The sequence below is a fragment of the Astyanax mexicanus genome, chromosome 1 (assembly GCF_023375975.1).
Source record: "Astyanax mexicanus isolate ESR-SI-001 chromosome 1, AstMex3_surface, whole genome shotgun sequence".
NCBI classification, from domain to species: domain Eukaryota; kingdom Metazoa; phylum Chordata; class Actinopteri; order Characiformes; family Acestrorhamphidae; genus Astyanax; species Astyanax mexicanus.
Window position 1 is genome coordinate 81,509,978 of NC_064408.1, and position 26,271 is coordinate 81,536,248.

At 40.1% G+C, this 26,271-nt stretch overlaps 1 protein-coding gene and 1 long non-coding RNA gene across 2 annotated transcripts in view; both read right to left on the bottom strand.

The window, feature by feature from the left end:
• The window catches only part of man1a1 (mannosidase, alpha, class 1A, member 1), a 198,545-nt gene extending 192,602 nt beyond the window's left edge, over positions 1-5,943 (bottom strand). The window contains exon 1 of the mRNA XM_022662004.2: positions 5,157-5,943. Coding sequence (XP_022517725.2) covers positions 5,157-5,672 — 516 coding nt within the window. The 5' untranslated portion in view covers positions 5,673-5,943. The remainder of the gene's footprint in view (positions 1-5,156) is intronic.
• Positions 5,944-17,547: 11,604 nt separating this feature from the next.
• LOC125804831 (uncharacterized) lies at positions 17,548-19,806 on the bottom strand. The gene is made up of 2 exons (XR_007441018.1): positions 17,718-19,806; positions 17,548-17,682 (listed from the first exon to the last, which is right to left on the bottom strand). It is a non-coding gene; the product is annotated as an uncharacterized LOC125804831 (long non-coding RNA).
• Positions 19,807-26,271: the final 6,465 nt, after the last annotated feature.

The window sequence follows — 26,271 nt, forward strand, 5'->3', positions numbered from 1 at the left end:
TCAAGGGGTTTTGGCAGCATTAACATGGATGAATGCTCTAATTACATCACACTGCAGCTGACAGCACTATTACAGTCTAGGAGATAATGTCTGTACCGTTGACCTTCACTACAAATGAACAAAAGTAAGTGACATATTTATTTATTTTATAATAATTGCTCTGAAGTTGTGAAATTGTTTCTGTATTTGATACTGACTGTTGAAAGTTTGACACATTTCTACGGTGGCCGAGAAAGCCCAACGCAGTGCAAATTGAAAAGCGCTGCAAAAGCACAAAACACATCCATCAAAATTACAACACAGGCGCAGCAAATAGAAAAACGCGCTGCAAAAAGAAAAACGCGCTGCAAATAGAAAAATGCGCTGCAAATAGAACCACAACACAACGGAAGTGAGTCACAACACAACGGAATTTTCCCGGGGGACCTTAAAAGATGCTGTACCAGCTGTATACAAAGGACAATAAGTGGCAAACAAGCTTCTGAAAAGTAAGTTATGTTTATTACCTGTGATTACCACGGTTGTGTGCATATTATTAAAACTTCTGCTTCACAAAACGCCTTGTTTGCCACTTATTGTCCTTTGTACACATAGTGAAGTCCGAGACGTTACTGAAGACGCAGCTTAGCTGGTACAGTATCTTTTAAGGTCCCCCGGGAAAATTCCGTTGTGTTGTGACTCACTTCCGTTGTGTTGTGGTTCTATTTGCAGCGCGTTTTTCTAGTTGCAGCGCGTTTTTCTATTTGCAGCGTGTTTTTCTATTTGCTGCGCCTGTGTTGTAATTTTGATGGATGTGTTTTGTGCTTTTGCAGCGCTTTTCAATTTGCACTGCGTTGGGCTTTCTCGGCCACCGTACATTTCAGATCACACTGCTTAAAACTGTTTTTATGCTGTTGTGTCCTGCCTTGTCAAATTTAATGAATGATACTGACTGATACTGATACTGAAGTACTGAGACACTCACTAATTTCATCACTGCTCCTGAAATCATGGGTTTAATATAAAAAAGTGTTTATCCCGCTTCAGGGAAGGCTTTTTACTAGATTCTAATGTACTCGCTGTGAGGAATTAATTGTATTCAGTGTAAGTGAGGTCAGAATGTTGGATAATAATTACCACCCCACCTCATTTCAAACTCATCAGGCATGATGCCAGTATGTTTATCCCATTCCATTGGCATATGAACAGGAAATGCTAGCCAAACTATATGTATGGTTAGCCATTTAACAATACAGCATATTCTGATATAATTATATTTTACTTTTTGTCTTTCAATACAAGTTATTGTTTGGTTGATTTCAATACATTAACTAGTGGCTAGCGTATCATACTAGAAGGGTGGGGTGGCAAATGCACAGCATTTCCTTGTTTTTATGTTCTTCAAAAACCAGCCTGACCACATTAGGCAGAACTCCATTGAGCTGTTGCCTAAATACAGTGCTCAAATACAAATGCACTGACATTGGAGAATCTATTGAGAGTTTCAACATGCATTTGGGCACTCTTTAAGAACTACATATTGCTAAATATTTTAGCTTTAAATATAGGTCATATCTAATATTTCTCTGTATGTAAAATTTTGCAGGCACTGATCTGAATGAATATTCAACACATTTCTCCAGAAGTCAATGATCTAATGTGTCACAATGTGTATCAAAGATTAAAGTAGAATTAAACAATGCTGGGCAGATATAGATTCCTCAAGGAAAATTACAGCAGTGCAACTTTTTATTTGATATAAATTGGCATAATGATGCAAAACAATATACTGTTTAACACCTATGGTGATACACTGAAAACCTACTTAGCGGCATAAGGAAAATATATAATAAAAGGTTCCGCACACTGTGTAGCTACTGTTTTGTTGTTAAAACGGAGATGTACAAACTTAAACAAAGCTATTCAGCATCATACTGTCTTTAGTGAAAGAATCAGGCCATTCATTTGAAATTCAAGTGTCCTGCTTACTTCAGTTCCTGCCTGTCAAAAGATAATCCTAGGCTGAGAGTTAAAAATGCTATCTACTTTCATGTGCCCTTCCCAGGTTTGGTCTCAAGCACTTCACATTCTCTAAAGAGAACTTTAGAAAAAGCAATTCTATCAAACACTCAAAAGGAACCCGACTAATCCAATAGAGATCAATCCACGTGACACAGACAGTTATACTGACCTGCCCTGAGGTCGGTTTCAACATTTCATGAATTTACACTAAAGATTTAAGTCCAAAACTTCATATTGAACCTCGGAGCTGCCCTTTGGATTCAACAGCTTATCAGGAAAAACAAAGACATTCAGGTGATGATTCTGTTCCCAAGCAATTTTCCACCCTCAGGCAAAATGAACTGAGACACAGCAACCCCTACTGAAACTCACAGCTCCAAACAACACTGTCTGTATGGCAAGCCTTCAGCAATACAAGTTTTTCCCAATAAAAATTCCTATTCAATATCTGAAATGTATTTTTTTACTAATAGAAACTGCCATTTCAGATTTCAACTCTGAAATCTGTAGATCAGAACAACAGCTTTATATAGTGTTTCTGCCTTTCTAGACATATTACAAGGAGCATATACCATTACATTTTGACTAGTACCATTTGTTACAAAATGTTATATGTTAGATATATAAAATAACATTGTAGATACCTAAAAACAATACAACTAGTCTATTGACTGTATTAGAAATACAGAAACAAAAACTGTTTTTAACTGGTCAGAATTCATATACAGCTCTGGAAAAAATATGAGACCGCTTAAAAAATTATGAGTTTCTTCGAATTTACAAAATTGAAAACCTCTGAAATATAATCAAAAGGAAGATGGATGATCATAGGCCAACAAACCAAGCTGAACTGCTTGAATTTTAGCACCAGGAGTGGCATAATGTTACCCAAAAGCAGTGTGTAAGACTGGTGGAGGAGAAAAACTAGGGTTATTTCAGCAAATATTGATTTCTGAACTGTTTAAACTTAATTAATATGAAATTGTTATCTATGCATTATTTGAGGTCTGAAAGCTCTGCATATTTTTTTATTATTTCAGCCAATCCTTGTTTTCTGTAAATTAATACTGTAAATTACCATTGTTTTATTTGGAATTTGGTATAAATGTTGTCTGTGGTTCATAGAATAAAACAACAATGTTCATTTAACTTAAATAAATACCTATAAATAGCAAAATCCGAGAAACTGATTCAGAAACTGAAATGGTCTCAATTTGTTTCCAGAGCTATATGGACATATAGATCTGGACGTTTTACTAGTGAGAATTAGAGTGTATATAGCTTGACTTCAATGTTCTACTAAGAATAAAGCAACTGTAGACATCTACGAATTGATATTTTTACTTGAAAAAAAATCAAAAGATAAACAGAATATAAATCAAAGTAAATCAAGTGGCAACATTGATTACTAACCCAACTAGCTAGCTAACTGACTAGTCAGAAAGACAGTAAGTTAAGCATATACTATCAGGTTTATTAGACTTGTCGGAACAGATTTAGAACTATTACTAGAAAACATTTCCTAGATGATACCTAAAGCCACCTGTAAAATGTAAGACTTGTAAAGCTGGAGTAATGTTAGGCTAAGACGGACTTCCCCATCTGTCTCAAAACAAGCAAAGACGTTTCTGGTGTTCATTTTTCTGTTTTCAAGCACTTTCCCCCACAGGCAGAATGTTCAGTACATGCTGAAACTCGCAGCTCCAGAAACCTCTGCTCGATGGTGAAACCATCAGCTCAGCGTGGATTTGTTCAGGTTTAAAAAAACACAACACGGGCAGAAGGTGAGCGCTGAGCAGACTACTAACTGCTAAGTTAGCTTGTCTGCTAATCGTGTTGTACCGACTGCCTCAGGTAAGCTAACGTAGATAACGTAACCTAACGCTACCGTAGCCAATACTACGGTGAGCAGCGTAAAAAAAAAACAGTAATAAGAGTTCACCAACTGAGCTTTTACTACCTACAGCCGGGGATAGCATGTAACAGCTAGCCAGCCTGAAGGCCAAGTGTACTACTGTGTTCAGATTATTTACTGCTGGATAACTAGCCATATATGTGTGACTTACTGTTCAAAACACAGCTATTTCTGTCTCAATTGCGAATTTGGTAGCTAACGCTAGGTGAGTAAACACTAAACTAACTAGGTTAACGTTAGCTAGCGTTAGCTTACTAACGTTAACATTTGTAAGCAAAGTAGTTTTAACTAATAGTTAGCTAACTGCGTTATCCTAGCTAACTCACCTTAAATATAAACGTAGCCAAAAGTTCACACAGCCTAGTTTTGTTATAGCTGCAACTAAGTCCATTGAAGATATACCATTAACAGTACAGACGTGTTCAAGTATAAAATGGCACATCTTTCAGTTTGCTAGGTTAGCCCTCTATGGCATAACGTTAGTGTTGCCCATTTTCCATACCATACAATACCTCATTTTATGTGCATGTATTTATTAGTTAATTAATTTTTATTAATATATTTTTTACAAAGCATATCTACGCCAATTGCAATAAAACGTACACGTGTGTAAATAAAAAAATATGTAGGTTGTATATGGAAGAATATGTAACGCTAAAGAAGTATATTTGGATGTTCATTTCCTTTTTATACTCTTGTTGTAAACTTACTAAAACAGTGATTCTCGTCTTCCCCATTTGTTAACTTTGGGCAATGCAGGTAGGACACTGCTTGTTTTTGAGTGCTTGCTTGCTCTAAAACATCAGATTAAATGAATACGTTTGTTTTTAAACGTCAGAATATAAATATAACCTACAGACGCGTTAAAGTATAAAATGGCACATATCTCAGTTACGTTACCTAGGTTAGGTTAGCCCTCTATGGCTAAGTGTTGCCAACTTTGGGCAATGTTATGCAGGTAGGACACTCCTGCTTGTTTTTGGGTACTTTCTTGCTCTAAAACATCTGATTCAAATGATCTGTTTGTTATTAAAAGTCAAAATATAAGCTAAAGTTTCACAGGGACTACAAAGCTTCCAAAAATATTGTAACTTGAATTTATCGTTATTTTTTCCCCTCAAAAAATATAATCCTTGCCACAGAGGGTTAGTAAGTGCGTGTGTTACAACACATGAAGTGTAACTCGGGTAAAAAACAGTTTAAAACAGAAGAAGTATCAGAAGCTGAACGCTACACACACCTCTTTAACTTTGGCTCTCCTCTCCCTGGTCTCCGGGTCCGAGGGTTCGTGCCCTGTTGCTCCAGGCGGCCGGGCGAACTCGATCTCCGGCAGAGAGTCGTCTCTTCCTCTCGCTCTGCCCTGGACATCATTCTCCTTCTCGCTTTTAATGTCGTGTTTGATGTCCTCGGCCCGCTTCTGTAGCGTGTCTTTGGCTTCCAGCAGCGCCTTCTCGTAGTCCTTCCTGATTTTGTACAGGATCCTCTCGTCCTTGCCGGTGGCACCGGCGCCCACCCCGCCGGCCAGGTCTCCCTCCGTGCCCGGGCGCGCGTCGCCCTCGGCCGGGGCGGAGCGGAAGAAAACTCCGCTGAGCAGCTTGGAGGAGTCCGGCAAGAAGAAGATCGCGCCGAAGCAGAGCGTTATAAAGGCGCTGAAGACCAGCAGCAGAATGAATTTCTCCGTCAGTCTGAACGAGGTCGGACTCACAGACTTCCTACTCGGAGTCGCGGTGAAAGGCAGGAGAGTCGCTACAGGCATGTTTGTGTTTCTACTAAAGAGAAAGAGAGAGTCAGAAATTCTCCCCACAAACGTGATAAATCCTCTCTCTTCCGCACAGCGAGTCCTCCAGAAGCATGTGCTGCTGCTCTAATAATGTGTGTAGAAGTGTGTGTGTCTGTGGTAGGAAGTTATGAAGCCGCTCCGTGTGAGTGTGAGTGTGTGAGAGAGCTCTCCTCCGCGCTCGCCGCTTCAGCTCATCATGCTGAAGCTCTCTCTCTCTCCGGGTGAAAAGAGTGAGAAAACAGAAAGAGAAAAGTCTCCCTGAGCGACGGATTATGGAACGGAAGGACGGGCAACCCCGCCTGATTGACAGCCGCCCTGACCAATCACAGCCCTCGCAGCTTCCTAATACAATCGTGGGCGTGTCGTTGTGGGGAACGCGATGGCTTGGTGGCTCGTTATTGGCCCATTACAAGATTAGAGTTGGAGACGGTGAGCGGCTGAACAGGTATTTTACCCTGATCGGTCGCTTTGGACTGTTTATCTAGTCTGTATTCAGGCTGAATATTTAATTAATACATGATTTAGGCTATTGATTTTGTCAATAATTAATCATTGTGGATACCTGTTGTGCACATTCCTTTAAAGAGGTGTGAGGATTTTTAATTCTAATTTCACTAATGCTTTGTACACGTCATCATCTACTACATACACCAAGATATATCTGCACACATTCACTGTATGGGCCATTCCACCCAATGGGTGCCATTTGCTTGTTGTACTACTTCCAAATTATTATTTTTTTTTAATCTCTTTTTAACTCTGAATCTAATAAAATATGGGAAGTCAGACAGCTTTACTTAATGTTTTACAAGGTTTCTAATCTGAAGATGGTTCAGAATTCATGTAACATTTAAAAAGCATGTTTAAAAGCAAGTCCACTAATTCCTTAAATTTTCTCTCAAGAAAGCCTTTGTTTTAAAGAAATGATTGACTGCATGTTTAAATAAATGATATTTATGACAAAAAAAATCACTCCTGTTAATGGAACTCATTCCTGTTACTGGAACTCACTCCTGTTACTGTCAAGTCAAGTCAAGTCAAGTAGTTTTATTGTCAATGCTGCATATGTACAGGACATACATAGAATTGAAATTGCGTTACTCTCCTTCCCAATTTTACAGCAAGTACAGATAATGGATAATAAAGAAAAAGGGGAGACACTATGTGTACAATACAGCAGCAGGGACACAGACATACATGAGACAGAACAAGGTGCAGTAGTGGTGGGGGTGAAATAGATATATAAATAGAAATAAAAAGAAATAAAAATATAATCTAAATGAGTGGGAGACACTATATGTACAATACAACAAAAACACAATAGACATTTGTGAGACAGAAGATAATAGTGCAATATTAATGGTGATTAAGATCAAGTGACAATATAAATAGAACCCGTATAACAGTAGTGCAAATGTTGTATCTAGCTTAAGGCTGGTAAAGTTCTTAAAGTTCCCAGTTCTTGGGGAATTAAAGTGTGTATGACAGTGCAGCGTAACAGTAGTGCAGGTATTGGGTGTGTAGTGCAGGTCCTTTTACAAAAGTTACAGTACTGTGTGTGTTCTAGTGCAGAGTTTCAGTACTGTGTTGGTGGGAGGGTGTGGGGTCAGGATGATGAGAGTGTGTGTGCTGTGGGCAGGATTGGGATGGGGGGTAGAGCAGGAAGAGAGTTCAGCATCCTCACAGCCTGATGGATGGGGCTGTCTCGCAGTCTGCTGGTCCTAGACCCGAGACTCCGCAGTCTTCTCCCTGATGGCAGCAGGCTGAAGAAGCTGTGTAGTGGGTGGGAGGGATCTCCTGCCAGACGGAGGGCTTTCCGTGTGAGGCGGGAGCTGTACAAGTCCTGAAGGGAGGGGAGAGAGGTGCCAACGATCTTCTCAGCTGCTCTCACGATGCGCTGGAGGGTCCTGCGGCAGGATGCTGTGCAGGCCCCGTACCACACGGTGAAACAGCTGGTCAGGATGCTCTCGATGGCCCCTCTGTAGAAAGTGGTCATGATGAGGGTGGGGGCTCCAGCTCTTCTCAGCTTGCGTAGAAAGTAGAGACGCTGGTTTGCCTTCCTGGCCAGTGATGCTGAGTTGGTGCTCCAGGAGAGGTCCTCTGTGACGTGCACACCCAGGAACTTGTTGCTGCTCACCCTCTCCACAGCAGTTCCGTTGATGGACAGAGGAGTGTGCAGTGTGTGAGTTCTCCTGAAGTCCACAACAATCTCCTTAGTCTTCTCTGCGTTCAGAGAGAGATTGTTGTGTTTGCACCAGGAGGCCAGGCGGCTCACCTCGTTCCTGTAGTGTGACTCATCGTTGTTGCTGATGAGACCCACCACCGTCGTGTCATCCGCAAACTTGACGAAGAGGTTGGAGGTGTGTTCTGGTGTGCAGTCGTGGGTCAGCAGAGTGAACAGGAGGGGGCTCAGTACACATCCTTGGGGAGCCCCTGTGTTCAGTGTGGTGATGCTGGATGTGCTGCTGCCAACCCGCACTGCCTGTGGTCTACCAGTCAGGAAGTCCAACAGCCAGTTGCACAGGGAAGTGCTCAGCCCCAGACTGTCCAGTTTGTGTATGAGCTGTTGAGGGACAATTGTGTTGAATGCTGAACTGAAGTCAACAAACAGCATTCTGACGTAGGTGTCTTTCTTGTCCAGGTGTGTGAGGGCCGAGTGGAGAACAGTGGAGATGGCATCATCGGTCGAGCGATTTGACCGATATGCAAACTGGTAGGGGTCCAGGGAGGAGGGGAGTGAAGACTTGATATGGTGCATGACTAGTCGTTCGAAGCACTTCATGAGGATGGGGGTGAGTGCAACCGGACGATAGTCGTTGAGACAGGATGGCGATGCCTTCTTAGGGACAGGGATGATGGTGGTGGCTTTGAAGCATGTGGGAACCACAGCCTGACTCAGAGAGGTGTTGTAGATGTCCGTATAAACCTCTGCGAGTTCCCAGGCACAGTCCTTCAGCACACGACCAGGAATGTTGTCAGGTCCAGGAGCTTTCCGAGCATTGATCCTGCTGAATGCTCTCCTCACACTGTCTTGGGAGAGCGTTAGCACCTGGTCACCAGGAGGAGGGATGGATTTCTGGGCGGGTGTGTTGTTGAGTGGCTCGAACCTTGCGAAGAATCCATTCAGGTCGTTCAGCAGAGATGTGTCGCTGTTGCAGGTCTGTGGATGGGGTTTGTAGCCTGTGATAGACTGAATCCCCTGCCACAGGTTCCGTGTGTCTCTGCTGTCGCTGAAGCGTTGGGATATCTTCTTGGAGTACTGCCTCTTAGCTTTCCTGATGCCGCGGGACAGGTTGGCCCTGGCTGTCCTCAGGCCTGCCTGGTCTCCTGCTGTGAAGGCTGCATTTCTAGCCTTCAGGAGCTTGTAGACCTCTCCTGTCAGCCATTGCTTCTGATTAGCCCGAACAGTGATGGTCTTGAGGTCGGTTACATCATCAATGCACTTGGTGATGTAGGCAGAGACAGTTTCTGTGTACTCCTGGATGTCCGTGGAGTTGTTTTGGGTGGCAGCCTCTCTAAACATGTTCCAGTCTGTTGTGCTGAAACAGTCCTGAAGTGCCTCTGAGGAACCCTCTGGCCACACTCGTACCTGCTTCAGAACTGGTTTGGTGACTTTAACCAGTGGTCTGTAAGCTGGCATTAGCATAATGGTTAGGTGGTCAGACGCTCCGAGGTGGGGGAGGGGGGAGGCTCTGTAAGCCCCTCTTTTTGTAGTAAAGACCTGGTCCAAAGTGTTGTTACCCCTGGTTGGAAAGTCTATGTGTTTAAAAAGTCCAGAAAACACAGTCTTTGGGTCTGCGTGGTTGAAATCTCCAGCCAGAATGAGAAAAGCATCTGGGTGTGCTGTCTGCTGTTCACTGATGTACTGGTACAGTTCATTCAGTGCTTCACTCCTCACGCTGTTGTTGGAGGTCGGAGGGATGTAAACAGCGGCGATCAGCACGGTGGAGAAATCTCTCGGTAGATAGAACGGACGGCATTTGATAATCATCAGTTCCACTACTGGTGAGCAGTGTTTACAGACCACAACAACGTTCCGACACCAAGCATCGCTGATGTAAACACAGAGTCCGCCGCCGCAGCTCTTACCTCCAGCAGCTAGCTCTCGGTCCGCCCGATAAAAGTAACAGGAATGAGTTTTTAGCATAGAATTAGCAAAAACATGAAACATAGCTAAAAGGCTAAAAATATTAGCTACATGGAATGAGTGTTGAGATTCACCTCCTCAGGCACAGTTACAATAAGATCAAATATACAGAAAAATAAATGAAGTAATGTAAGTGTAGTCTTACCATGGTCTTCAGAAGAACCAGCTGATGTAACTTTCTGTTGTAGATGTGACTTGTAGAATGTTCCAGATTTTTCAGATGGGGTAATGTTTCACGGTAACAGGACTGAGTGAAACCCAGGGACACAACAAAAATGTGTATTTTAAATATTATGGATTTTTTATGAAAAAGAAAATCAAAGTATATATTTGGAGTCACACAAAAATGCAAAAAAAAAACATTTCTGAAGGATTTTGATAATTATATTTAATGGTAAAGTTTATAGTTACATGTAACAAATGCATTTTTTTTTTCAAATCTTACTTTTGCAATAGTCAATGTAGAAGACACTATGCTTAATGATAAAATTTATTTTATAGTTATTTTGTGTGCACATTTATACATGTATAGATGTAGGGTGTCACAGTTATTGGAAGAAGAGGGGAAATTTACTTGAACAGCAGAGTTCTGAACACCCCAGAAAGATGGGAGTTTTAAGGAGTTCCATTTAACTTCCATCCACCACCTTCCACAGAAGAAGAGCTGTGTTTATATAGTTGATGTAGCTACAGTAAATGTAACATACACCCACACACCCATATGTCTGCTCTTACCATTTTATAGAGGATAAACCAACACCAGAACCTCAACCAGAGAAACAGGTTTTGAGTTCTGAAGCTCTGGTAAAGCAGGTGTGCTATGAGGTTTACCCACCACACACCCCGTGTTGCTGCACCCATTGATTAGCTCTGAAACTAAGATGTTCTTTAACATACTCTCAGCCTCCAACACATCCAGTTCACCTGAGCTTCAGAACTTAGTTTTCCGTCACAGAATGAAAAGAGCAGACGTATGGACATTGGGGTAAATATGTTGACTTTTGCTCCTTCAACCACAGACGCAGTTAGGTAGTTAGCGAGAGAGCTAAGCTCAGCACTCCTATATTTTTGAGGGTTGTGTGTGAAAGCTGGTTAGGTATGCTGTATATAGCTTAGCTTAGATAGGTTAGCATAGTTAGTTCCCAAACTTGGCATTATTCTCTCACCTGGAACCTGGTAGGGTTTTAAAGGTGCTGAGCACTCATTAATAGCTTTTTCTTCACTTTGGGCTTCAGCTCGTCCCAAACCACCTGGCTGGGGTTGAGGTCAGGTGTTTCTGAAGGCCAAGCACTTTTTGTCTACTACCCAAATACTTACCTGTTCCTTCATAGATAGTACATCTTTAATATTAATCTAAAACATAGAAAATAATGCAAATATAGAACAAATATTAATGAGAATGTGTGTTCAAACATTTGATTGGTACTCTATGTACAAATGTTTGCAAACTCTGCTTCCAATGAATGCATTCAGCTACTTTTAATGGTTGCTCCCAATGCTGACACACATTGTCTTGTGCCTGTAAAAAAGTATTGCCAGAAGAGTAGGACAACCTGTTGCAGACAAATATGAACCAATGGCCACATGCCAAAAGCTAAATACAGGGAAATGAGGTATTAAGCCCCAGTTCCGATCTGTGTAGCAGTGAAATGTAGGGCTGGCCAATATATCATAAATGTCAATATAAAATCAAAACTGTATTGTACAAGGTATTAAAAATGACCATACTGCAATATCACACCTGCTTTTTTTGTGTGAAAATAGTTTGATTTCAAGAGGGATTACACTCAATAGAGCACAGGTTTGTGTTCTATAATTATGCCGTAGAAACATTGAGATAAGTTTAATATTTTAAACTGCTTTAGTGTTAAAATACATACTTTTAAATAATGATAACATGTATCATATCAAAACAAAAACTATTTAAAAGAAACAATAAATGAGGTGTCCCAATAGTGTATGTATTTTAGACTGGCTGACTTTGGAATTCAGCTGGCTCATGCATCTTGTTTTGTGTTCATAGAAAAGCGCTGCCAATGTATGAGCCTAAGGTCATCAAGCACAGTGCCAAACATCAGCTAGAGTAGTATAAAGCCTCCAGCACTTGGCTGTGTAGCAGTGGAACTGTGTTCCCTGGAATGATGGCGCTTCATCCAATACCTGGAGGATAAATTGGAATGATGTTCAAAATCTGGAACTTCATCCAACGTCAGTGGTTGACCTCATGCTATGTACACCTCATCATCTGTACACCACTGTATGTCCAAAATGACACAATCATCCCCTCTAATTAGAGTGACTGACACCTTTGTTCACTATGCACACAGTGTGTATTTTCTGAAGCAATTGAGAGGTAGGTCATCATGACCCATGCCAAGCATTAGCCAGAGATTCTCTCTAGAGATGGAGCTCAATCTGAAATTGTTTGGGATGAGTTGGAACAGTGGAACAGAGACGCAGAACTGGTCATCTTACACCATTATCTGTACAGTATTTGTACAGCACAATAAGCATAATGCATATTCACCATATTCTGCATGATGACAAAATGTACAGAATAAATAGTATAGTATAATCAGATAGTTAGATGTAGTAACTGAGAAGTTACTGAGAAGAAAATAAGAATTTTGCTTGACGTACCCATGTTTTTTTTAACACAACACAAAACCATTGCAGTGTTCAGGACCTACACCTAACGTATATCCACCACATTTTACTGAAGTGGCTGAAGTAGCTAAAGTTAACACATTGACCCAAAAGTCCATACATCTTCTCATATCATTCTTACAATTACACAGCCCCACTGAGAAAAATGTTTCAGTTCTAAAGCTCTGGTGTTCTCTGAAGCACAAGACATGTCTGTGAGGTTTACCCACTATTTACTATTATTTACTAGGTCTACACATGTACTCCAGGATTCGTAGATTAGCTCTAAAGCAAGCACCTTCTCAAACAGCCTTACCTGCTTTATCGGAGCTTCATAACCAAAGAATGGTACCACATAATGGTAAGAGCATATGCTTAGACATTTGGGGGGGATGTTTTAAGCTTAACTCCTTTTACGACAAATGGAGCTCATCTTTGGGTAATGATGGGTATAAGTTAGGTACGTAGCCAGCTAACTAGCTATTTTAAATATCAAATTGCTGTAAATAACAATAAATAGTCTATTGGAATGTTGGGTTACCTTAGCTAGCTATTTTATGATCAGAGTCCACAGCAGTAGCTACTTCAGACTGCGTTTACTACCATTTAATATGAATTGAACGGATTAATTCTAACACAAATGCGGAATAAGAAACATACTCTTGAAAGTGGGTGTGGCAGAGTAACCAAATCACCTTTAACACCTTTAACTGTAAGGCAGACACCTATTGTAGACTGACATGCCAAATGTTATTGGAAAGGTACTCATGTTGTGTCCCATACCGTTTCCCAATGTCACTGCATTCAATGTGGAATGTCGTGCATTCAATGTGGATGTGATCTTTTTAATAGTGCTTATCTGTTTGCATGGACAAATGTAGTCTGCTGGTCACAATCATTACCACCTACTGCACTGTCCATTGTGAGTTGTAATGCATCTTGTGTGACATATTCCCTGTATATATGTGACACTGTGGATTGTAGAATAGAAATAGAATTGCCTTCACAACTTTGGAAATAGGATGAATGTTCATTCCAACTGATATTGACATCCATTGCCTTGCCAAGAGAGAGCTGAACAGTGTTCAACCTCCCTCACAAGATAACACCTCACCACTTATATGGGTGTGATCGTTCCCAGGCCACCCCCTAAGGTGACACTTCCTAGTAATTTCAAATACTTGCCAATCTAACAGGCAACTCTTGAGCCTTAGGTCAGGTTTCCCAATGCCAAGCATCAGCTACATAGCTGACAGTTTTCTGGAGTAATGAAGCTCCATCTAGTACTTTTGGCATGAGATAGGATGGTGTCAAACTGATCATGTGACATGAGACATCTCACAAATGGTCATGCTACTGAAATCAGTCAAATCCTCTTAGCAGTGTTCCAACATCAAACCGAAAAGCTAGTCAATTTGTGATGAATGCGTCTGACGCACATGTCTGCAGGTACACTGGGTTTACATAATTCTCTTGTTCACTGAGTCAGTCAGTTTTTAGAAAGTGAGGAATGTTCTCACCTTAATGTGATCCAGCTGTTTCTAGACCATGTGTTTATTTCCTACGCCATGAATTGAAATTCTCTGTCATTTGTCGCCCACCTACCACTTTTTATCTCAGTAGACAGCATTTTTTCTCTACACTGACACAGTACCTTTCCCTTTGCTCACTGCAGTTATTGTAATCGTGTCATCCTTTGCTGAATGGTCAATTACTGCGTGAAATGGATTACGTGCTGTTTTCGTGCTCAGCGCTTTGCTTCGCAGTGAAATGAGGGTGTCATGGAATCCCTTTCGCAATTGCCTTCCACCAGTGCAAGGACATTAAGAGCATTCATATAAATGAAACGATCAAAGAAACAAACTGATTCAAGCTGAAATAAGAAAAATGCTACATAACTGAACAAATGGACATTGAATGGAGGCCATTATGGCTGTGCCGACTTTCACGGTGACCCTGAAACTGGCAGCAGTGGAGGAACAATAACAAATGTCTGACTCACACAGCACAACACGCAAATCTATTCAGAAAGCAAGGCGAGAACTCCACAATATGGGATTCTGAGGCGGCCCCCCTGCTGATACATCCCTCGAAACAATTTAACCCCTTAAACTATAGAGCCTGTGTGTGACCCCACACTTCCATTCATCACTTTCTCACTGCTTGATGCCTTAAAGATTAGTTTCATAAAAGTTACTGAGACTGTTAAAGTTATAGGCTTAAAGCATATTAACTTACATACAGATTAGTAAATCCTAGTGGCTAACAAACACTGCCCTCCACACTTGTATGGAAAATATGGACTAATGCTTTTATTTACTGCATTGACTGCATGGACAGCCCAATATCTCTCAGAATTGAAGCTGTCACAGGTCTGGTGCCTCTGCTGACCGGTTGCAGTATTCTGCTATACCATAAGAAGGCAGGGATCACACTCAAGAAAAAAGTGTCTGCAGGCCTTTCTATTCATTACATAAATGACTGATTTTTAGGTAAACCTACATGAGCTGGGCTTTTACTGAGGGAACATTACAAACATTACCGTTCAAACTGGGTATCTAGTGGAAAAATTGCATTTGCTTTTGGTCCTTTAGGGTTCACTGTACTGTAATTTCACTGAAGGCAGTCTAAGGTACACAGTCTGGGAAAGGGGGCAGGTCAATTTTGGCTTAATGTCTACAGAACAAAAGTGAACTTAAACCATGATGTCCAGTTTTGTGTTTACAGTCATTGATTAACTGTAGCTTAATTGTATTTCTGTCGCAAAACTAACACCATCGTGTTCATTAAAGTTGCTATCTCTCATTGTAAGGTATTTTACAGCCAACAAGATGACGAACAAGATCAAGGAAAATCTCATAGATCTCATTGTATCTTTGTAATTTATTTAGTATAGATCACTTCAAGCTCAAATGTGTCTTCTGAAATAAAGACCTCAGTAATCCAACATAACTACCGGCAGACCTAGAGGCAACCACCTCCCTTGGTGCCCCATGGTTGATAAGTGCTGGTAAAGTGCCCTCTAATGTGACAAAATAGAGACAAAGTTCCCCTGTAGGCTGCTTCGGGGGGGGGGGGGGGAAAGCAATCCAATGTCTGCTATCTTATTCTTGCAATACATTTTGATAATGTGCCATCTAAATAAAGAAATGTTAATAATAAGTCTTAATCAATGGCCTTCTATGGTTGACCTTCCAGTTTTTTTTAAATGTGCCGTAATAAAGTGCCTTGTATTAAAAATTGCATACATTTTGCATCGATTTAGGTTTTCAGATTTAGCCACACCCCCACACCTTCATGTCCTGCATTAGGTTTGTATTTTTTTGCCCCTGCCCTTCAAACAGTCTGCCACTGTCTGCCATTGCACATGACTTCCACTCCTGAGTTTCAGAACAGGTTTTAAAGCTCACCTTCCGTCGTTTTTTCTTTCATTTTAAAATGTCTAGTTGTGGTCTCTAGTATGAATGAATGACATGTGAGCCGTTTTTGTAAAAAAAAAGGGGCTCAGGTGTCTCTGTATAGCTCTTTTTTAATGGACTGTTTTAGGGGTGTGTCCAAAATGACCGGATTCCAGCTTTGCTCATGAATATTCATACATGCAAACAGCATGCAAATATCTCTCCTCTGATTGGCTAGGAGCACTGCGACGCCCCTCCGCCGCTCTGCCGCTCACTGCCTCCCACCTCCTAACTGATGAGCGGTGATGTTGCGTCGCTTCAGCTCCACCTCTGGGAGTTTCTCGAGCCAAGGTGGGCTGGTCTGTGAGTTTCTGCCTACGTATGGAGTGAATTTTGTGCCAAAAGTTTTACACAAAAAAATAAAATCCGCAATCAAAATGTTAGGAATCAAAAGCAAAAATTATATGTTACAAATTCAAAAGAGAAAAAATATATAGGAAATATATATTTTTAAATATACTTGGTTATTTTATTATCCTTTGCAGTTATTTGAAAATTATTTCAGTTTGGTCTTTGCTTTTATTTTTGTGTTTTTGTGAATTTTCTGTGGATTTTTTGGATTTTTCTGTTAAAGACTTTTGCTTCTGGAATCCCTCTTTTGCTTCTGCTTCAGTTTTTTGCTTCTGAGTTTTGGCACAGTTTTCACGGGTGGGCGGGGCTTAGAAGAAGGGGTTCCCCTTGAATCTCCATTGGTCAGCTGGTTCTGGACTGGCGGGTTCCCTGAACCCTCGTCTGAGACTGACCACGCCCCCAAACACCCGCCAGCTTCAAGCGTCCTTCCAAACACGAGTGAACAGCAGCTTCCAGCAAACAGCAACAGCAGCAGATACTTTTACAATTAAATATTATACAAACGTTATGTTCACAAGTCACATTAGCGAGAGTGCTAAATATTCATGCTGAAAGTAGGTAACTACCTAACTCACTAGCTCACTGAGTAGGTAACTCACTAGTTCACTGACTAGGTAACTCATTAGTTCACTGACTAGCTAACTCACTAGTTCTCTGACTAGCCCACTAAACAAAGAGACGTTGAAACGACGTCTTTTCTAGGTCATTTTTGCACGTCCAATTTTGGTCTCCTGAAGGTGCAGACTGTGACGCCAGACGACGTCTTTTTTCTGACGTCTTCTGCACGTCCAGTATTGACGTCCCCCAGACCTCCGGATAAGGGCTAATTCTAGTTTAAATTAAGTCGTTGTGGACGTCTTTTCTACGTGAAATTTACATGTATACGTTTTATAGACCAACTACTTTGAGGCTCCCTGCATAACTGTAGTGCCATTTCAGACGGTGGCAACTGTTCCATTGTTCCAGCTTCAGCAGTTAACTGGAAACGCATACAAAGCTAAGCCAAACAATTACTGGAACAGGTTCACAACCTTCTGGAACTAGTTATGCACGTTAGTTATACACAATATGCTTTACAAATAAATTGCATTTCAACCCTCTCACTTTTTTCAAAACATGTCAACCTGCAAAGAACCAGTAAAAGCAAGGGATAAATTAATTACCCCCATCTTACCACTGTTGATTTTAAATTGACCCTTTCTGTTTGGGGAAACATTAATATAATAATAAACATAATGAGTAAATCTCATTTGGGGTTAATGCCTTTATTTTACATCAACATAACATACACCTTAGATTCACACCATAACAATTTCACTAAACATTTACCTTCCCTTAAAACTATTACAGCTTTACATTACACCTTCCCTTAACAATATTATACCTTCCCTTAACACTATTACACATTTAACATTACACCTTCCCTCAACACTATTACACCTTCCCTTAACAATATTATACCTTCCCTCAAAACTATTACACCTTTACATTACACCAGGGGTCTCAAAGTACCGGCCCACGCGGTTTCATACGGCCCCTCACGGGTTAACAAAATAAACATACATCTGGCCCGCAATTCAATTTAATTATTTATGCTTTATTATGTTCGTTTTCATATTTTATCTTAACTTGTATTTTGGTGTGTGTGTGTGTTTTTTGTTTTTTTTTTTGCTTACGCTGCGTTGCCTGCTTTAGTAGTCTTCAGTAGCCTTCAACAGTCTAACCTTGCTGCCGTGGTGTGTCCACTAAACTCCGTAGTTATAAACATCCTGAGGTTAGCAGCGCTAACTGACCTGTTTATAATGTAATCCCAGCAGTGCCTCCGTGACGCTGCTCTAAACTGCTGCTGTTAGCTGCTTGGGCTGAAAGATGAACTGTAGAGAGCTGTATTATCCGGTTAGTGGGGTTATTTTATTTCATACACAGAAGAACTTAAAAAATTTCAAAACGCTCCAGACAGGCTCAGCTGAGTCCTGTAGCCCGTGGCTGGGCTGTAGCTCTGACTAAGCAAAGACTGCGGGCTTGTGGTGCTGCAGCTGCAGCTCCGACTAGTGGTTGGATGAGGAACTGCTAAATCTGAGGAAATGCTAAATCTGTCACAGCTCACAATTTTTGATTTTATATTTATTAAGCCTTATTTCAGTATCAAACGTTTTGATCAAAGTTAATATAACTTGTACTTGATGTAATTTCTATTCACTTGAATAGTTTGGTTCTTGATTGATGGAGTTTTTGGATTTCATAACATGACAAATTAAAAGGATTTATGTTAATAGAGCAACAAGCAAACATTTTTCCATGCAACTGTAATATTTGATTGAATAAATAGTATATTGAGAGTTATTTAACATTAAGGAGTAATTACATTCATTTTATATTACATCTGGTTACATTTTCTTATATTTATAAGTTACATCTGGCCCTCAGAGGACAGCCAATATGTCAATGTGGCCCTCGGCAAAAATGAGTTTGAGACCCCTGCATTACACCTTCCCTTAACAATATTATACCTTCCCTTAACACTATTAACTTACACCTTTAACATTACCCCTTCCCTCAACACTATTACACCTTCCCTCAACACTATCACACCTTTAACATTACACCTTCCCTCAACACTATCACACCTTTCCACTACACCTTCCCTTAACACCATTACAACTTTACATTACACCTTTCCATTACACCTTCCCTTAACATCATTATACTTTCATTAAGATTCTAGGTCCTGAGAGACAGCGGTGTGTCCTCCACGTCTTTGTGGTGCATGTTTGAGATGCTCCGAAGTATTAAGTCCTCGGTGGCTGTCCCGTCACATTTCATGACTCCATCTGCACAAGTAGAAAAAGACAAATTAGAAATCTCAGAAAATGTTGAAGATGGCCATTTATTTTTGTCCCACAACAAACTATTTTAAATTGCCTTATTTATGTAATATTCACATAAACTTACTTCTTCATGCTATGGCTTAGCTAACGCTAAGCTAACGATAAGCTAACGCTAAGCTAAAGGCGGGAATACACATTTAACACCTGACGAGAATTATCGTGCCGTTTTAATTCTCACACATCATATTAAGCTATTTTAATTAATTTTTTCCCACAACAAACTATTTTAAATTGCCTTATTTATGTAATATTCACATAAACTTACTTCTTCATGCTATGGCTTAGCTAACGCTAAGCTAACGATAAGCTAACGCTAAGCTAAAGGCGGGAATACACATTTAACACCTGACGAGAATTATCGTGCCGTTTTAATTCTCACACATCATATTAAGCTATTTTAATATTTTTTTTCCCACAACAAACTATTTTAAATTGCCTTATTTATGTAATATTAACATAAACTTACTTCTTCATGCTATGGCTTAGCTAACGCTAAGCTAACGCTAAGCTAAAGGCGGGAATACACATTTAACACCTGACCAGAATTATCGTGCCGTTTTAATTCTCACACATCATATTAAGCTATTTTAATAAATGTTTTCCCACAACAAACTATTTTAAATTGCCTTATTCATGTAATATTAACATAAACTTACTTCTTCAGGCTATTCAAAATGCACTTGATATTGCCCCCAGTTGCCTAGGTTAATTGTGGGTGCCACAAACTTATATAACTTAAGGCTAGCTTAGCGAATTTAGCCAAATACGGTTCTTTGATTTAGCTTAGATTGGCTTATCAGCCTAGCTCTGGTTAGTGCATTGACTTAATGACCGGACAATGCTTCTACGTTAAAGCTTCGGTTACATTAAATATTATTTGCATTACGGTCGTTCTCAAAAGTAATTCCAATTCCATTTTAACTATGGCCACTGTTTAGCTATCGTTAGCTAGCTAGCTAGTTAGCTAACTGCCTGGGAAGAGAGGCAACGCCAGCAGGTTCAGGTTAAGACCACAGAGCTAAAACAACTAACACTACAAATACATTAACTTATACATATCGTCTTACCTTATAGCTTGGCAGCTGAGTCCGGTCCGGAGCGGAGCTGAGCTGAGCGAGCTGAACTGAATGAGCTGAGCTGAGCTGAGCTACTGCAGCAGCCAAAAAATGTTTAGCGTGTTTTGCCTCGGCATATCAGAGTGGAGTTTATGATGACGTGCGGTCTCAGCAAATCAGAGTGGCGTTGACTGGTTGAAATCAACTTAACAATTTTCCACATAAATTGCATTTCCAAATAAAAATAAAAACATACGTAAATAAATACCTACATTCGTTAATTAATTAAATAGATAAAAATATAATACTCAAATAAATAATTAGAAATAAATGATGCTTAATCATAAATAATCTATATTCATAGTGATTAACAATATTGATAACAACAATTTTGACATACATTTAAAAATAAATATATTCTTAAATAATGTTAATTTCCTGCACCTGTATAAGACGTCCCCATGACGTCCAAAAAAGTGACCTAGTCCGACGTTCAAATGTTTAACTGCATATTGACGTCCAAGTGGGGTCATAGTTTGACGTCCAAATAGCGGACCTAGTTTGCACGTCGTGTAGACGTACAGAATTGGTCTTGGACCGACCGACGCAATATAGACATGATCTGCACGTCCATAAGACGTCTAATGTTTAGTGGGAGGTAACTCACTAGTTCACTGAATAGCTAACCCACTAGTTCACTGACTAGCTAACTCACTAGTTCTCTGACTATGTAACTCAATAGTTCACTGACTAGGTAGCATTCTAATTCATTAGCTCATTGAGTAGGTAAGTAGCTAACTCAGTAGCACACTTACTATGTAACTCACTGGTTCACTGACTAGGTAACTCACTTGCTCACTGAGTAAGTAACCTGCTAACTCATTAGCTCACTGAGTAGGTAACTCACTAGTTCACTGACTAAGTAATTCACTAGCTCACTGAGTAGGTAACTAACTCACTAGTTCACTGGCTAGATAACTCACTAGTTTGCTGGCTAGGTTGCTCACTAGCTCACTGAGTAGGTAACTAGATAACTCACTAGCTCATTGACTAAGATAACTGACTAGTTCACTGATTAGGTAACTAGCTAACTCACTAGCTCATTGACTAAGATAACTGACTAGTTCACTGATTAGGTAATTAGCTAACTCACTAGCTCATTGACTAAGATAACTGACTAGTTCACTGATTAGGTAATTAGCTAACTCACTAGCTCATTGACTAGGTAACTATCATAATTTGCGCGTGAATATTTAGCACATCTTGCTAATGTGAGCTTTTAAATGGAGTGAAACAGAGAATAATATAACATAATATAACATTAAACATAACGTTTGTATAATATTTAATTGTAAAAGTATCTGCTGCTGTTGCTGTTTGCTGGAAGCTGCTGTTCACTCCGTGTTTGGAAGGACTCTTGAAGCTGGCGGGTGTTTGGGGGCGTGGTCAGTCTCAGACGAGGGTTCAGGGAACCCGCCAGTCCAGAACCAGCTGACCAATGGAGATTCAAGGGGAACCCCTTCTTCTAAGCCCCGCCCACCCGTGAAAACTGTGCCAAAACTCAGAAGCAAAAAACTGAAGCAGAAGCAAAAGAGGGATTCCAGAAGCAAAAGTCTTTAACAGAAAAATCCAAAAAAAATCCACAGAAAATTCACAAAAACACAAAAATAAAAGCAAAGACCAAACTGAAATAATTTTCAAATAACTGCAAAGGATAATAAAATAACAAAGTATATTTAAAAATATATATTTGCTATATATTTTTTCTCTTTTGAATTTGTAACATATAATTTTTGCTTTTGATTCCTAACATTTTGATTGCGGATTTTTTTTTTTGTGTAAAACTTTTGGCACAAAATTCACTCCATACCTACGTAGGCAGAAAGATAATTCAAAATTCACCCGTTTTTCGGAGGGGGGGAGGGGGGATTTCTTTGCTTAGCTCCTGCAGACAATGGGGGCTGCAAAACAGTTTAATGTGCAGGTGTACACATTCAACTCGGAGAGACCTACTGTATTCCACAAAAAACAAGAAAAATCGGATTTTCGCGGAAGGTGAGCTTTAATAACTCACCAATACAGGACTGAATATTCTGCTTCAGTTAAATACTTAATTTTAATTGAATAATTTAATAGAATTTCCATTTAGCAGCTTTTTCATTGCTTTTAAATCTCAAAAGAAATTAAATCAAGAAAAATACATTTTTAGCAAAAAGCAATTTTAGGAAGAAATATATGTGATAAAGTAAAAAAAAAACTCTAACTGGGATGTCATTTTAAATGAGTCTAAATATCTAAGCAATTAAATAATTTCCATCTGAACATGTAAATGTAGCAGGTACCTATAACATTGTAAGTTTTACAACACTTCAGTTACCGTATTTTTTAGGATGAATATTGGGAAATATTTGTCCAAACACACCTGATCCAACTAATCAGCATATGAATATTCAAGTATTGGGTTAAGGTGGGTGTGTTCAAGCAGGACAGGCACTAAAATATGCAGGGCAGTGGACCTTCAGTTGCAGGGTTGAGAAACACTGGCTTAAAGCATGCTGTACTTGAACTTGTCCGACTGCATAAAAATCCATGTCACAGTCTGCCCCATTTATGCGCTTGGCTCGACTCCAAATGTTCAGAGGAATACTTTAGAGCAGGGGTTCCCAACCTATTACTGCTTGTGGCCACCACAAAAAGTTCTATGGCCCACACATTTTTTTTAAATTAACCATTTCAAGTCAAATATAGAACCTCAATTAGTGAATTGAGTGATAGACATGAACTGCCTCAGGATCTTTCGTTGTAAAAAACCCTGTTTTATAAGCAATGATTTCAATTTCAACCTTAATATAATGTATTTTTTTTAATAATGTACATAACTTTCTTAAAAAGACATTTATTTTGCCAAACGTAAAAAAAGAACTTCATTTTTGCCAACAGCCCCCTAGCAGTGGCTCCGCAGCCCACTGGGGTGCCATGGGCCACGGATTGAAAACCATTGCTTTAGATTATTTAGATTATCTCTATTTACTGCCTCAAACATTAGGTCAGGGTCATAGTGGATCCAGAACATACTTGGAATAATTGGATGAAAGGCAGAAAAATCTTCTGAACAGAGGGGCCAGTCTATCACAGGGTGCCACACAAGGAAAAAGAACACATTGAGGCAGCAGAGAGTATAGGAAGGGGCTTAGGAGCTCACAAGGAAGCTCCCAGCATGCTTTGCGGGCACCTACAGGATGTGGGACAATGAAACTGAAACACCTGTCATTTTAGTGTGAGAGGTTTCATGTCTAAATTGGAGCAGCCTGGGGGTCAATCTTCATTAATTGCACATTGCACCAGTAAGAGCAGAGTGTGAAGGTTCAATTAGCAAGGTAAGAGCACAGTTCTGCTCAAAATATTGCAATGAACAACATTATGGGTGACATACCAGATTTCAAAAGAGGAAAAAATGTTGATGCACATCTTGCTGGCATATCTGTGACCAAGACAGCAAGTCTTTGTGATGTATCAAGAGCCACGGTAGCTGTCTGAAAGGGATGTTCGGGTGCTAACCCGTATTGTATCCAAAAAACATAAAACCACGGCTGCCCAAATCACGCAGAATTCAATGTGCACCTCAACTCTCCTGTTTCCACCAGAACTGTCCGTTGGGACAATAAATGATTGTGGTCTAAAACCAGGTGTTTCAGTTTCATTGTCCAACCCCTGTATAATTCATACTCTTGGTGTTGGGTGACAGGGTTAAAAAAGGTCTCCACCAGTCAGTCACCAAAAAAAACGACCAATGCGTGAGAATGTGTTCAGCATCTGTTCATTGCCTTTTATTACAAGTGTGTTCTAAGGCAACATGTTTTCTCTTATCTTGCTAATGCTGTTGTGTTAAATAATTGTAGACAGTAATAGACTACATGCTAAAGATGCAGCAGCTCTTGCTCATTAAATGTTTTCAGTGGCCCTACAAGGTTTTTTAATAAGGGGATAGCAGCAACAACAGCATACCTAAACTAAACTCATCCTTATATCTGTGTATGTGTGTGTGTGTGTGTAAGGAGTGTGTGTGACGGTAGGTGTGCTCAGCATGCAGTCCACTCAACAGAAGTACCTGCGGCAGCTCCCCACCTGCCACGCTGTCAGCTCCCAGATCTGCACCGGCTGATTTATCATCACCAATTAAACCCCATCATTCCCCATTTACACTTCACATGCCATTATGAGCTGCTGGACAGGAGCTTCTCCAGCTTCAGGTATGAGATTTTGATATGGTTGGAGGTCAATAGACATTACTGAACAACATTAGTGTCAAAGGCAGAGGAGACCACATTCATTTATTATTCAAACAGCATTCGTATAGCCCTCCACACACTTACTCAGAACAGCTGAGCATGTAAATATTTAGCTTTTCATAAGAGAGAAATGGAGATTGTCCGCAGGGCTGCAAGTAAAGAAGATAAGAGCTGACAGGACAGAACAGCAGATACAATATTGGATTATTAATGCAGGTAATATACCATTTTATTTGAGCAACAAAAGAATGTAGCAGCACAGGGTGGGAAAAGGGCAGTAAAATTGTAATTAAAGTAAGAATGTAAGGCCAAGGCATCATAAAGATGTAATCATGCACTATGATTTTGTTTATACCTTGCCTATCTGTATAAAGCAAAGTAATTGTAAGAAAGTAAGTGTAAATGCACCCAAGATGCATTTAAAACAGATATATATTTACAGACATATATCTGATCACTCAAACCTACAATATCAGTGAAAAGTTTGGACAAATCTTGAATTCAGTGTTTTTTCATCATTTTCAAATGTTCTGCATTGTAGATTACTTTAAATTTGAAAGCATCCTCAAATGTAGTCGCAAAGACCATTAAAAACATTATGATGAAACTGGCTCTCATCAGGACCGCCCCAGAAAAGGAAGAGCAAGCATTATTTCTGTAACACCAGATAAGTTCATCAGAGTTACCAACCTTAGAAACTGCAAATTAACAGCACCTCATATAAGAGCCACCTAAACGCTTCACAGAGTATTTCAGCTTGTTGTTGATTCCTTATGCATTCCTTCATAGTCTGGATAACTTCATTATTCATGTGCAATGTAGTAAAAAAAAAAAAAAAAAAAAAAAATATATATATATATATATATATATATATATATATATATATATATATATATATATATATATATATATATATTGTGGTAGGCCCTGGGGTTAGGGGCGTGACCACTGTGACCCGGAAGGAGGAAGCACACAGAGAACACAGACACGGGGAGTAAATGAACTTTAAACGGGCTTTAAACGCCCTCCACCTACCCAAAAACAACTCAAAACATATTTATGGCCCAAAGGGGCTCTAGAGTTCAGTAGTCTCTTTTTGTTTAAGTTAAAGGTCCGTGCAGCCTCAGCCCTCAGCTCCCCAGTCAAGCGTCCTCCCCTCAGTGAGCTGAGGCTGAGTTTTATACCTGTCCCAGCCGGCTGCTTAATCAGTCCTGAATCCACACCGGCTGGGACAGACATGGCTGTGAGTTCCGGCGTGGGGCGGACCCACGGTTCCCCCGCCTCCTCACGCCACAATATATATAATGAGAAGGTCTGTCTAAACGTTTTACTAGCTATCCGGACATGCAAATCCAGTCTGCTTTCTTGCAAATAACAGTGCAGACACTCATCTCAACAGAAACAAATCAGATTTGAACATAGCCATGTCGCCAAGACGGATTTGACAACCAAAATCCCTCCCAACACAACAGAAACACCAGTAATAAATGCAGTGCAAAGAGCGAATTAGCATATTTCATCACACACAGCAATCACATTTCAGTCTGACTGACCATAAATGCATTTAACTACCAAGTGTGAATGTATCTGACTACAATCCTAACGGAGTACAATCCAGATGTTAGTCACATGATGTAACCAGGTGTAGACAAGGTGTGAGTGCAGGTACTTTGAAGAACAGGGCATCAATAGCAGAAACATAACATGTAGAGTGATGGAGCTCCATCCAAATTTTTTGGGT